Source organism: Xyrauchen texanus, chromosome 28 (genome assembly GCF_025860055.1).
Source record: "Xyrauchen texanus isolate HMW12.3.18 chromosome 28, RBS_HiC_50CHRs, whole genome shotgun sequence".
NCBI lineage: Eukaryota > Metazoa > Chordata > Actinopteri > Cypriniformes > Catostomidae > Xyrauchen > Xyrauchen texanus.
Window position 1 is genome coordinate 13,197,966 of NC_068303.1, and position 13,147 is coordinate 13,211,112.

At 42.8% G+C, this 13,147-nt stretch overlaps 1 protein-coding gene across 2 annotated transcripts in view; it reads right to left on the minus strand.

The window, feature by feature from the left end:
- The window catches only part of pla2g4ab (phospholipase A2, group IVAb (cytosolic, calcium-dependent)), a 34,770-nt gene extending 22,260 nt beyond the window's left edge, over window positions 1–12,510 (minus strand). The window contains exons 1-7 of one of the 2 annotated variants that reach the window (XM_052095872.1): window positions 12,367–12,510; window positions 9,375–9,491; window positions 8,407–8,540; window positions 7,553–7,634; window positions 7,199–7,347; window positions 5,168–5,281; window positions 5,053–5,090 (exon numbers count right to left, since the gene is read on the minus strand). In XM_052095872.1, the coding sequence (XP_051951832.1) occupies window positions 5,053–5,090; window positions 5,168–5,281; window positions 7,199–7,347; window positions 7,553–7,634; window positions 8,407–8,433 (410 nt within the window). In that variant the 5' untranslated portion in view covers window positions 8,434–8,540; window positions 9,375–9,491; window positions 12,367–12,510. The remainder of the gene's footprint in view (window positions 1–5,052; window positions 5,091–5,167; window positions 5,282–7,198; window positions 7,348–7,552; window positions 7,635–8,406; window positions 8,541–9,374; window positions 9,492–12,366) is intronic. The other variant, XM_052095873.1, reaches the window with a different exon arrangement.
- Window positions 12,511–13,147: the final 637 nt, after the last annotated feature.

Below are 13,147 nucleotides of genomic sequence, written 5' to 3' on the forward strand. Positions count from 1 at the left end.
TGGCGCACGGGGGAGCTGTTGCGCTGGACGGACCACTGCCTATCCCACTGTATTTCCCTTCCTGTGTCCTCCACCTCGGTAGAGAGCCCCGAAGTGGAATCCACGGTTACCATCCCGCCAGAGTACTCTGCGTTTGCTGACGTGTTCGCGAAGACCCAGGTTAGTCTCCCCCCCACCGTAGTGTGGACTGCACCATTGAGCTCCTTCCGGGGATCCCACTCCCCAAAAGCCAAGCCTACCCCCTAACATTACCAGAAACCAAGGCCATGGAGGATTATATCGACGAGGCGCTCAAGCTGGGCATCATCCGGCTGTTCACCTCCCCGGTGGCATCCGGTTTCTTCTTCGTGGGCAAAAAGGATGGCGGATTTCGCCCCTGCATTGACTACCGGGCCCTAAACAAGGCCACCCTGAAGTTCGCCTACCCCCTACCTCTCATCCAACCATCCCTCGAGCAGGTCAGTAAGGCGAAGGTCTTCACGAAGCTCGACCTCAGGAGTGCATACAACCTCGTGCGCATCCGTAAGGGGGACGAGTGGAAGACGGCGTTCATCACCACTAGGGGGCACTATGAATATTTGGTGATGCCGTACGGCCTCGCCAACGCCCCTTCCGTGTTCCAGTCGTTCATGAACGACGTCTTCCGAGACATGCTAGACCTCTTTCTCATCGTCTACATCGACGACCTGCTGATCTACTCCACCACGCTCTCTGAGCACACCGTCCACGTCTCGAGGGTGCTGCAGAGACTACGTGAGCACGACCTGTTTGTCAAGGCGAAAAGTGTGCCTTTCACCGCCCCTCCGTCTCATTCTTGGGTTACGTCCTGTCAGCGGGAACCATGGAAATGGAGACAGACAAGGTGGCTGCGGTTCTGTCTTGGCCCGAACCGAGCACGCTCAAAGAACTCCAGTGGTTCTTGGGCTTCGCCAACTACTACCGCCGTTTTATTAGGGACTTCGGCAAAATCGCCGCACCCCTCACATCCCTCACACGGGTCAACCCGAAGTTTCTCACCTGGGACGCACCTGCCCAGCAAGCCTTCCAGGCCCTTAAGGAGGCCTTCATGACCTCACCGGTCCTTCAGCAGCCCGACCCCACTCTCCCGTTCGTGGTGGAGGTAGATGCCTCTGAGGTAGGGGTGGGAGCTGTACTCTCCCAACCTCACGGGACTCCTGCCAAGTTAAACCCATGTGCGTTCTACTCCCACAAGCTGTCCCCCCCGAACAGAACTACGACGTCGGGAATAGAGAGCTGCTGGCCATCAAGCTGGCCCTTGAGGAGTGGCGCCATTGGCTGGAGGGCTCTAGGTTCCCCTTTGTCGTCTTCACTGATCACAAGAACATCGAGTATCTCCGCGCAGCCAAGCGGTTAAACCCTCGACAGGCCCGGTGGGCTATGTTCTTCACCCGGTTCAACTTTACCGTAACCTTTCGACCAGGCTCCCAGAACCTCAAGGCGGACGCCCTGTCTCGCCTGTTTGACCGGGGCTCCGAGACCCCCGAGTCAGAAACCATCCTCCCCACGTCGTGCGTCATAGCACCCGTCCAGTGGGAACTGACGGAGGCCATCCTACAGGCTCAAGACAAGGAGCCCGCACCTCCTCAGACCCCCCCCCAACAGGGTATATGTCCCCACCGCTATTCGCCCCCAGCTCATGCAGTGGGTACACACCTCACTTTGTTCTGGCCACCCGGGGATTACCCGATCCACCCAGCTGCTCGCTAGGAGATATTGGTGGCCCTCACTCAAGGACGACATTTCTGACTTTGTCCTCTCTTGTCCAGTTTGTGCCCAGTCCAAAACGCCCCGTCACCTTCCCGCAGGTCTCCTCCAGCCGTTGCCAGTACCTGACCGTCCGTGGTCCCACATAGCCATGGACTTCATCACGGACTTGCCCCCCTCCGACGGCCGGACTGAGATCCTTGTGGTCATTGACCGTTTCTCCAAGATGTGCTGCCTCATCCCTCTGCCTGGGTTGCCCAACGCAACTCAGCTGGCCGACCTGGTGATCACCCACGTCTTCCGGAACTTCGGCATTCCTGAGGAGATTACCTCTGATCGGGGTACCCAGTTCATCTCTCGCTTCTGGCGAGCTTTCAGCGACTGGCTGGGTATCCAACTAAACTTCTCCTCGGGATACCACCCTCAAACCAATGGCCAAACAGAGCGCCTCAACCAAGAGGTAGGCAGGTACCTGAGGGCCTACTGCGCCCAAAGCCAAGGCATCTGGCACACCTACCTCCCCTGGGCCGAGTACGCCCAGAACAGTCTGGTCAGCTCGTCCACACACCTCACCCCCTTCCAGTGCGTCCTGGGCTACCAGCCACCTCTATTCCCATGGGAGGCTAACCCCAGTGACGTTCCGGCGGTGGATGCCTGGGCCCAGAGAAGTGCCCAGGTCTGGAGAGCCACCCATGATCGGATACAACGCTCGGTCCAAACCCAAAAGGCTAAGGCAGACCGCCGACGCCGTCCTGCCCCCCTGTTCCATCCGGGCCAAAGGGTTTGGCTCTCCACCCGTGACATCCGCCTCCGGCTGCCGTCCAAGAAGTTAAGTCCCAAATACATCGGCCCCTTTAAAATATTGTCACGTATTAACCATGTCACATACAAGTTACTTTTACCACCCCGCTACAGAATTTGTCCTGTGTTCCATGTGTCCCTTCTCAAACCAGTGCACTACAGCCCCATGTTCCCACCCACGGCAGCCCTGACACCCCCTCCACCACTCGATGTCGGTGGTCAGCCCGCCTATACGGTCCGGGCTCTACTTGACTCCCGACGTCGGGGAGGCGAGCTGCAGTACCTGGTCGACTGGGAGGGCTACGGACCTGAGGAGCAGTCGTGGGTACGATCGAGAGATGTCTTGGATCCAGCTCTTAAACTGGACTACCACCGCCAACATCCCGATCGTCCCGCACCACTTCCCAGAGGTCGCGCTCCTTGCAACCAAGCGCGGCCGTCAGGAGCCGTCCGTAGCAGAGGGGGGAGTACTGTAATGAACCCCGCCCCTTCGGTTCGCCCAGATCTCACTAACGTGCACGCTCGTTCTAAGCCCGCGAGCGTTCACGCTTGTTTTCATTCCTCGAGCTCTCCCGCACGCACGCAATCTCTCCCCGCGGGCTCACATGCCCGCTCCCAATCGCCAGAGTATTGATTACACCTGCACTCGTCCCAATCACCACATCATTGTTTACACCTGCACTCACCTCTTTAAATACCACAGCACATTCGTCTCACTCTTGTTGGTTATTATTTAGTTACCCCTTCACTTTGCCAGCACTAGTGTTCCCCTAGCTCCCCCTGTTTATTCTACTTGTTAGATTGCTGCGTTTATTCTGATTACCCCGGCTTTGACCCCTTGCTTTCCTTGACCACTCTATTGTAGATTTGCCCTTTTGTAATATCCTGATTTTCCCGGCTCTCGACCCTACGCTTACCTCGACCATTCTCCCTCTGGATTTCCCCACTGTACCTTCGCCTGCTTTTTATCTAATAAAGCAGTTTTGACTTGCATTGTGACTGTCTCGTCTTGTGTGTGTGTGTGTGTGTTCGGGTTACATAAAACTTATTGCTGCATCAGGATCGGCTTGTAATCATTCCTGTCAACACTCCCGTTTTTCCCAGGAGTCACCCGTATTTCACACCCATCTCCCACCCCCCTCCCGTTTTGTTATTTCTCCCGGGAAACTCCCGTAATTTGTATGGCCCAAACCACGTTATATGAATAATCACATCAATATATTATTCCAAGGTTGTCCAGTTGCCAGATCTTGTATGAAGCGCATCCTACTCACACAATCGACACATTGTACATTTACATTTACATTTATGCATTTGGCAGACGCTTTTATCCAAAGCGACTTACAGTGGACTTATTACAGGGACAATCCCCCCGGATTGTATGACACATCATACAAATTTCTAATAATTAAATTTAAGCTCAACCTGGCAACCAAAACCCAGCTGCTCTGTTGATATCACGCAGGCCGTAGACGCGGGAAGTTTAATCAAGCATCACTGGTAGATGGGAGGAGAAGACTCAGGTGGTGCTCCGCTAAAACAATTATATATATATATATATATATATATATATATATATACACGTAAATTTAACAACAGCTGGACGGAAGAATTTAATTTCATATCCCGAAGCCATATCAACAATACCCACGCCTTTTGCAATGTGTGTCGCTCTGATTTTAATATCGGACATGGTGGGAAAAATTACGTTACTCAGCACATTAAATCACAACGCCACAATTTGTATTATTTAGCCTGCCTCTGCCATCCAGCACCCCCTTCCCCTCTCGGATTTGTGTACCCAAATGTTGACAGGTATGCTTGTAACAGGCTGCGTGTGTGACATGACACGAGATTAAACAACTCGGGCAACGTGACGTCGGAAAAGTACCACCTACTCTGTATCGAGGAAATTTATCAGATTTCTGAACCCTCTGTTCTCAACTATGGAGAAGGGCTGGTCATCCAGGGCCATGAATTCCATAATTTTCCTCGTAATTGCTTTGGTCTTTTCGCTGCTCATACCAAGGAAAGATAGGAGAGGCTGCTGACTTGTGGCTGGCTCTGGCTAGCTTTAGCCGCTTTGCCTTTTTTAGCTTCTTTTTTAAAATGGGCATTTTCAGCTGGGTGATGGTGTTTTAAGTGTCTAATTAGGTTTGTTGTTCCGAACATTATTGTGGTGGTTCCCCCACGGTTTACTTTAGCCTTACAATTATTACAAATTGCAAACTTTATGTATTCTTCCACACCAATGACATGTTTACATGCGGCTGTGACATTATTGCCTGCGCCGCTGGCAACAAAACGGACCGGCTTGGAATCGGAAAGACGTGAGGCTGACCAGGCGGTCACCGGTCCGGGCCAAGCATGCGGAAAATCAGCTGATTCCGGTTCCTGGCCGGTCGATTGGTGCATCTCTAGTTTTGAATACTACTGAAAAATGTTCCAAGAAAGAGGATCTTGGTCCTGACTGTCTCTTATATTGTACACAACTCTCAGAACAGTTTCATTCTCTGTAATACGTACCACTCCTCCAAAGAAAGCTCTAAGAATACATTGGTTGCCTGTAAAACAACAACAACAAACATAACTCAGATCATGCCCACATAATTTGACAAAGGAAAGAAAGAAAGATCCTTACTTTTCCTATAAGGAACGATGCAAGTTCTGTTTGTCCAACTTTGAGTTTAGAGATGTCATATGAGACTGTACCCAACATTTCATCCACAACATAGTTTGCATCCATTAATGTCACCTGGAAACAAAAGAAAGAACCATATAACCAGGGACTCACTGTCCCTACACTTTTAACTAAGACTGATCAGCATCATGGCCGTAACTACCATTGAGGACACCAAGCTCATGTCCTCAGTATTTTTTTCTTGAAGTGTCGTTTCACTGTGAAGTGAAAATAGCCGACGAGACAATTATCCTTGCATCAACGGACCGTCACGTGACACATACTTGCAGATACCGCTGTCATGTCAAAACGAAAGTAGTCGGCTGTAACGGAGTGTTTCCTTAACCAATTAAAGAACGCAACACAGTGTCTCGCACAGCTCATATAAACTTCAATACCCCACAAAATAAACTTGACGCCATGTTAAAATTACCGTAAATGAAAAGGCTGCAACAAACTAAATGATGGAAAGCCAGCAGGAGATGAGCAGACAAAGAGAAGGAGGGGAGGTGAGAAAGTTAATGGCTATGCAGCAAATAGCCTACAATATGAGATGCAAAAGGGCTACCAATGAGATTCAAACCTATATCCTACTGAAATGCTGAAATCCAGTGGAGTTGTAGCTAGCTAATCTGCACTGACAAATAAGCTATAAATATTATATGGATAATTAATGTGTTGTGAAGTGATTGATATTATCCTTTTAATAAGCATGGCCCAAACATAACCTATTGTTGAATGATATTATGGTCAGTTATTGCCAGTATAATAATAATAATAATAATAATAAAACAAGTTTAAATAACTGACCAATATTGGTCAGTTATTTAGAATTATTATTATTATGTTAAATTCAACAGAGGAGACAGGAGAGAGAATTCAGGCAGTTGAGGAGAAAAGAAGAAGAAAAGAGGGAAATAATAGGTGAAGGACTCAGTCCTTCACCTATTATTTGACAGTCAAGATGTCAGAAGGTTCAAGCTTTGCAGCCAATGACCCTGCAATATATAAATGCCGAAGCCACTACTCTGATGAGGAGAGGCAGAGCGTCCTTCAAAACAAATGGAGCAGGGACCAGTATATATATATCCCCAAAGGCAATTTGGGAAAAGGCTGTTGAGGTATAGTGTGGAGTGGGAAAATATTTGGAAATATTTTTCTATAAATTACAGTTAGTGGTGAGAACCCAAGTCCATTTCAGAGGATGCATACACCACAAATGCATCTCCACCGTTTCAGAGGTTGCACAAGAAGCCACAACTACCTATAGGTTATAGTACAACAGTTCACACCCAGATACAGGAAAACACACACACACACACACACACACACACACACGGTGCACAGTTTTCACATGTTGTTATTGAAAATAAATGTTGTCAGCCAAACTTATTTCTGAAGTGGTTTTTCTTTTTTGGAGGGGGGGGGGGCGGTATTTTTGACCTCGGTATTTGAAAAATCCTGGTTACGGCCTTGATCAGCATACATAGATTTTAAGGAATGTTTAAATTACTACAGGCTTTTGATATTGCAATATTTGTGCCCTAGATTTGATTAACAGGGGCATTTTTAAGGGGGCATATTTTCTCTAACCATTTAAAACAAGCTGTGTCTCATCTGTTTATATCAAATATGTGAATTTAATAAATTAATTAATACAAATTCTCAACACTGAGAATTTATATTACCTCTTTCAAAATAATTTATATTTTATGCCATTATTTGTACAACTTGGACTAAAATGTTAAGAACTATATGAGATGGTACAAATAAAAACAGAAAAAGTAATTATAGGGGAATTTTTTGCCCCATATATTTGTCATGATTGGTGGCAGTTTTGCCCCAAATCCCCCTTAATTTCTGACCCTGCTCTGCTGCATCCTGAATAACAAATGACAAAAATCATAATGACACTGTAATATCAGTGATGTCTATAATTCAAAGGGAGCTTATAAATTGTTTAATTGTATTTTTACATTATTTTCTGTTTACCTTTAACACATTTTCTTGATTGGGGTCTAGGATGAATTCAAAGGTCTCATTCCACTCTGGATTAATGTCGTTGTCAATATGTTGTGTTTTCTTCTTGCTCTCAGGGGAAGTGGGTATAAACAACTCCACATATGGGTCTGGGGTGTCCACTACAGGAATAAACATGTTAGTGTGTTAGCAACCTTCATGTTTTATTGTATAAAATCAGATCTCATCCATTAATCTTTTTATCTGAGATGAATTGCTTGAGACAGGTGATTGCAATGCATGATTGCATAATGTTTGGTATCTATAAGTTCCACCAATGCTCCATTACAAAGTATGAGAAATAGTATAATACAATCTATAACTCACACAGGTCTCCGAGAGGTCCTTTGGTGACATTTTCAGCTCGCAACACTTTCACTTTGAATTTGTGTGAGATTTGCTGTTCAACCTGAGAAATGAACATAACACTTAATTCACCATCACTACTGCTAGTACAACTTCCCCTACTCCTAATGCTACTACTACTATTTCTCATCATCATTATTATAAATAAGTTAATAAATATGCAGGAGACTTTAATGGGCTTAAGATGTCTAGGTCATACTTTTTTAGATGATCTGGAAGTCTAAATGTCTAAATTATGAGAAATTCTAAAATAAAATTTCTAAATATCTCAATTTCTCATCAATCTAAATTTATGAAAAAAGGAAGTGTCAATAAACGTGACAATGCCTTTTTCATCAGCCTTGAAAGGTAGCAAACAAGTCTCAAAAGCCTTAAAAGTCAGCATTAAAGCTATAACTATCTCTTGTACACTTTAATTTGAACAGAAATGAATGTACATAGAACGAGTCAAAGAATGCATTATGGAGAGTAAACAAAGGGCTAATTGCTTTATGTACATACTGTATATGGCTGGTCTGCTTGTATCAGTCTGCTTAAAGAATAGTAAAGAAAGGCCAAAGAGAGGCCAAATAGGCATTACTTTGCTCTATACTTCAAACCTATAGGGAACCAGCATTAAGCACTCTAGCCAATGGAAAAAGAGTCTATCCAAAAAGGCAGCATCCCTCATTTTAAACTTACGGTAAACACAAAAATAAATCTGTGTTGAGAAACTGCCTCAGCTTTGGCTGACCACCTTGGAAGCCACACTGCAATGCTCAAGGCCTCTGCTATTATTCTTAGAAATAAATCTAAGAATTTGATCTTCTACTTACAAAGATGTGATGGTCTGTGAGTGACATGGTAGCTTCACAGCTAAAACTGACAAAACTGGCTGAATATTCTTAGAGCTCTTCAAAGACCTTTGCTCCAAGAGAAGTCTTCTAGTGCCACTGGACATCTAAATACACTAAAAGGCAAAAACAAAAGGGGGTAAATCTTCAACTTAAGTAATTCCAATCACAAGATATATTTGATTGGAAAACAAATTAATTACATTTATATGAATGATGTCATGAATGATGGGAACTAAACGAATACAAAAATGGCCATAGGATGGGTGTGTGTGTGTGTGTGTGTGTGTGTGTGTGTGTGTGCACATGCATAAAAGAGCAAGAAGGGGGTGATTATAGACATACAGGGAGAATGTTGAAATGAGTGTAGTCTGTAGTGAAAACGGGAAGTGTGCAGTCAGGAAACCGAGACGTGACTTTGAAATGGAGGGAAGTGTAAAAGATTATAACATCCATAATCTGGGCCGCATTTTTGCACACAGTACAATGGAAACTACAGGACATTTATTACATTTACAACTCCATTAATTACTACAGCCAAACATATCATCAGCATATGTGCTTTGTAGATAACACAGTATTATGAATTGCTTGCATTATGAAGTGCAGACTGTGCACCATTTAACAACAGCTGAGAGTAGCATTTCTCTGATCAAGTAAAATAACATGCATGTCTTCAAAATAATTACACATTAAGTATATGTTGTTCATTTGTCATCCATTGCACAGTAGCCAATTTATGTATGTAAAGAAAGTAACATGAAAGATGAATGATGGAATGCAACCACAGTTTCCACCAAAATTCCATAGACTGCTACAATCTAACTTTAAAAATTTAAAATATGGTAAGATATCTTGGGGAAAACTTCGGATATGGCAGTTTTTGTTGGACTGTGTATTGTAACAAAGAATAAATTACTTAAAGGGATAGTTCATCATCATTTACTCACCCTAATGCTATCCCAGATGTGTATGAATTTCTTTCTTCTGCTTAACACATACAGAGATGTTATGAAGAATATTTCAGCTCTGTAGGTCATCGCATTGCAAATTGATGGGGTTTGAAGCTAAAAAAAGCACATAAAGGCAGCATAAAAGTAATCTGTGAAACCCCAGTGGATAAATCCATCGGTGCATACAAATATCCATACTTCTCTACTATATAGTATGCCAAAAAACAGTATGCCAATGGAGTAGTACGTCCAAATCCACAGTATTCATGAAGCAGTATGCAAGAAATATCCGAATGACCTATTGCTGGTGAGATTTCAAATTGCGGATCGACTGGACACTAAACAATCTCATAATCCCTCAGGAGCTGAGGCGATGTCATGTTCAAAACACTGGATTTAAAAGGAACAGTGGTGAATCACGAGGCAGATGCCTCTTCTCAACTGTCAATGCTATATATACCAAGATAATTCTTCCTTGTGCTTGTATGATGCTTGTTTAAAGGGGTCATATAATGCCATTTTTGTACAAGTTAATATGAATCTTTAGGGTCTAAATGAAAACTTTGTAATATACTTTTATTAAAAATTCTCATTAGTATTTTAAGAAAACACTAATTTTACCTGCTCAAAAACAGCTCTGTTTTCAGCACGCCGTTTCAGTGCATATGACTTTAAATGATAATGAGCTTTGGTCACCCCCCCTCCAGTACACTGTTTTTAATAACACAATAACCATAACGCGTTGTTCATTATAAACGTGGGATTATGAATTATATTGAGAACGTCGTAACGTTATGGAAAACATGCCGTAATGTACCCTGAGTGTAAACATTAGCCACATTCATTGTGAAGGGTGCAAGCGATTTGCAAAGATTAATATAAAGGTTAATAAAATGTTACACTTACTTCTTCTGGAGGTGCAGAGGGAATATAAATAGTTGGTACCGAATCTTTTTTCAGCAGCAGCTTCTTAGCAAAACCAGCTTTATACTGACCCTCGTTTATAAAGCAGTCTGGTGAAAAATGATTCGCGCAAACATGAACGCATTGACGTTGCTCGTGGGGAATATTCCCATCGTAAACAAAACTCAGCCACTGCATCTTCAGCGGTTCAGATTTAGGAACATCAAAATGACTGCTGTGTTCGTTATTACACCGAAGAACAGAACACCACAATCGCCATTCTGCTCCAGTGTATCAATAATGATGACGGACTATGATTGACAGCTCGCTCACGAGCGAGGGCGGGTCTGTGTTGAAACACTGCTGTCAATCAACAATCCTAGGAGGGGCGTCCGACCGTGTGACGTCACACGGTCGAACGGCTCGATTTGAGGCAGGGGAAAATACATAAGGAGATTAAAACAAAAACACTGGATGGATTTTTATCATAATAGGATGGTTGTGTACAGGCACAGCCAACACACATTTCAGTACAATCAACTTGAAAAAGTGCATGTACCATTATATGACCCCTTTAACAAAACCATAGCAGATGAAACTATGATGAAACTATGTCCGGAATCTAATCATACTACTCGCATGCATACTTACAAGAATGTACTGTTTGCTGGCAGAAAAGTGTGTCCTTCATCAAATACTGTATGCAGTTTCGGACACAGCCTTCAGAAGCTATATGATAGGTGTTGGTGAGAAACAGATACATTTTTAAATCCTATTTTACTTTATATTCTCCTCCCTGCCCAGTAGGTTGTGATATGCACAAAGAATGCAAATTGCCAAAAACAACTGGATATTTATGGGTTACTTTTATGCTTCATTTTGGAGCTTCAAAATTTTGGTACCCATTCACTTGCATTGTAGACCTACAGAGATTAAATATTTTTTTCTTAAAATCTTTGCACATCTGGAATGATGAGTAAATGATGAAAGAATTTTCCATTTTGAACAATCCCTTTAAGTCGCAAGCCCAAACATATTTTGCCAGTAACTGAGAAAAATGACAATAACGCTAAATCATTCCTTGATCAAACTCGGATTGAATAGGTCCTAGGGGCAGCTGTTGAAAATAAGCGCAACTGTGCTTTTGAAGAGCATCAATCACCCAGCGATTTTAGCACTGGGACAGAGCACGTGCACTTCGCAGTGTGTGCTGGTCATTGTCACGTAGACACGAGTAAAGGCTCAACACTGTCGAAGACTGTTTTCCAATTGTTTCGTACAAGAGGCCAGCGTTTTAAAGACGCAATGTCAGGTTAAAAAGAATTGTAACTTATATAAAGTCTCGAGACACAGCGTTCTCCTATATACGTTGCGCTACGTTCGATCTGAACGCCCCCGGCATGCTGTTCTGGCAGAAATGTTCAGATGTAGGGCCTAATTAATATTAGACCCTATCGGAAACGCAACGGCTGATATTTAGTAGCCACTATACTGTACGTAAACCAGACCATCAAACAACTGTGTAACACTTTATAATAACTCTCATTAGAAGTATAAAAATATTATGACATTATACAAAGCTATGCATTATTAGGCCTAATGTATGATAGGCTATAGCCTAATTATGTTATAGTAGGCTACATTAATGAAGTTAGAAATGTAACTAAAGTTTTATAAACAGCGAGCTCTGCTTTTATTACTTTTCCTTCTTTACAACAATAAAAATAACGAAAATTAAATAAAAGTATTATAACTAAAAAATAACCAAATGAGTTATCATCATCAAAAAACACCGCTTGAACTACATAACATGCAGATCTCTCACTTTTTGTTCTCTTATCTCCTGCCATCAAGTTAATTTGATTGCAGGGACTTCTCGAGGCGAATATTATCATGTTCTCTATTTGCCTTTATTTATTTATATTATTTTATTTTTAAACAGGCTACATTCTAAATCAAATTCATAATCATTTTGCATCGCATTTCGCCCATGCAATCGTCCTCAGACTGTCCGTGGATGCAACAGAACAGAACATTGCACTGTTACTTCGCCGTGAAATGAATCATTATGTGAACAACCGCTTACCTGTCGTTAACTAACTACAGCCTGTGTAATCGACTTCCAGTATATATCTTGCCCCGGACAGGAGAAAAGTAAAGTTAAAAATCCGGAAAAAATATGAATTGTTGTATTTCTTCTATTCAGATAGTGCTCTTCGGTCAGACTGTCATTTTAAGAAGAGGAGGTGCTAAGAAGTTAAACATGCTTCCTATTGATGATCAAGTCTCTACTAGGCTCAGCAGTATCTTCTCTAATCCTATACATTTATTTTTTCACTTAATGTAAAATTACACATTGCTCGTACACATTTACAGTGTTTTATTTATGTATTTATTATTATTTTTTAAATAACAAAATGCACCGGGAATTATTTAAAAGAGTGAATAGGTGCCAAAGGCTAAATAAATAAATACATTGTAAATTGAATACAAAAAAACGTATTAAAACGTAAATATGCTCACGCTCTCTTAAGGTAGCCTAATATTCTTTAGCAAGCGGACCAGTTGTGCGGTCGAGTCGTGTTTCATTTGTCCACAAGGGGGTATCATTACTTCGTCTCACCCCTGAACGACCATTATCATGCGTCATTTGGACCCTTAAAGCTGATGTTACGTGATTATTAGGCTACTTGAGAAAGGGGGCATCATTTTAACTGTCGTTTTTTGCAACTCACGGACAAGTTTACGTCATAATAATCATAAAAAACAATAATGACATTATTATCATTATCACATTAGTTTTGGTTTGTTTCGTAAAGGTAGGCTACAAATCATCTGATAAACAGTAGATAGCCTACGTTTCATAG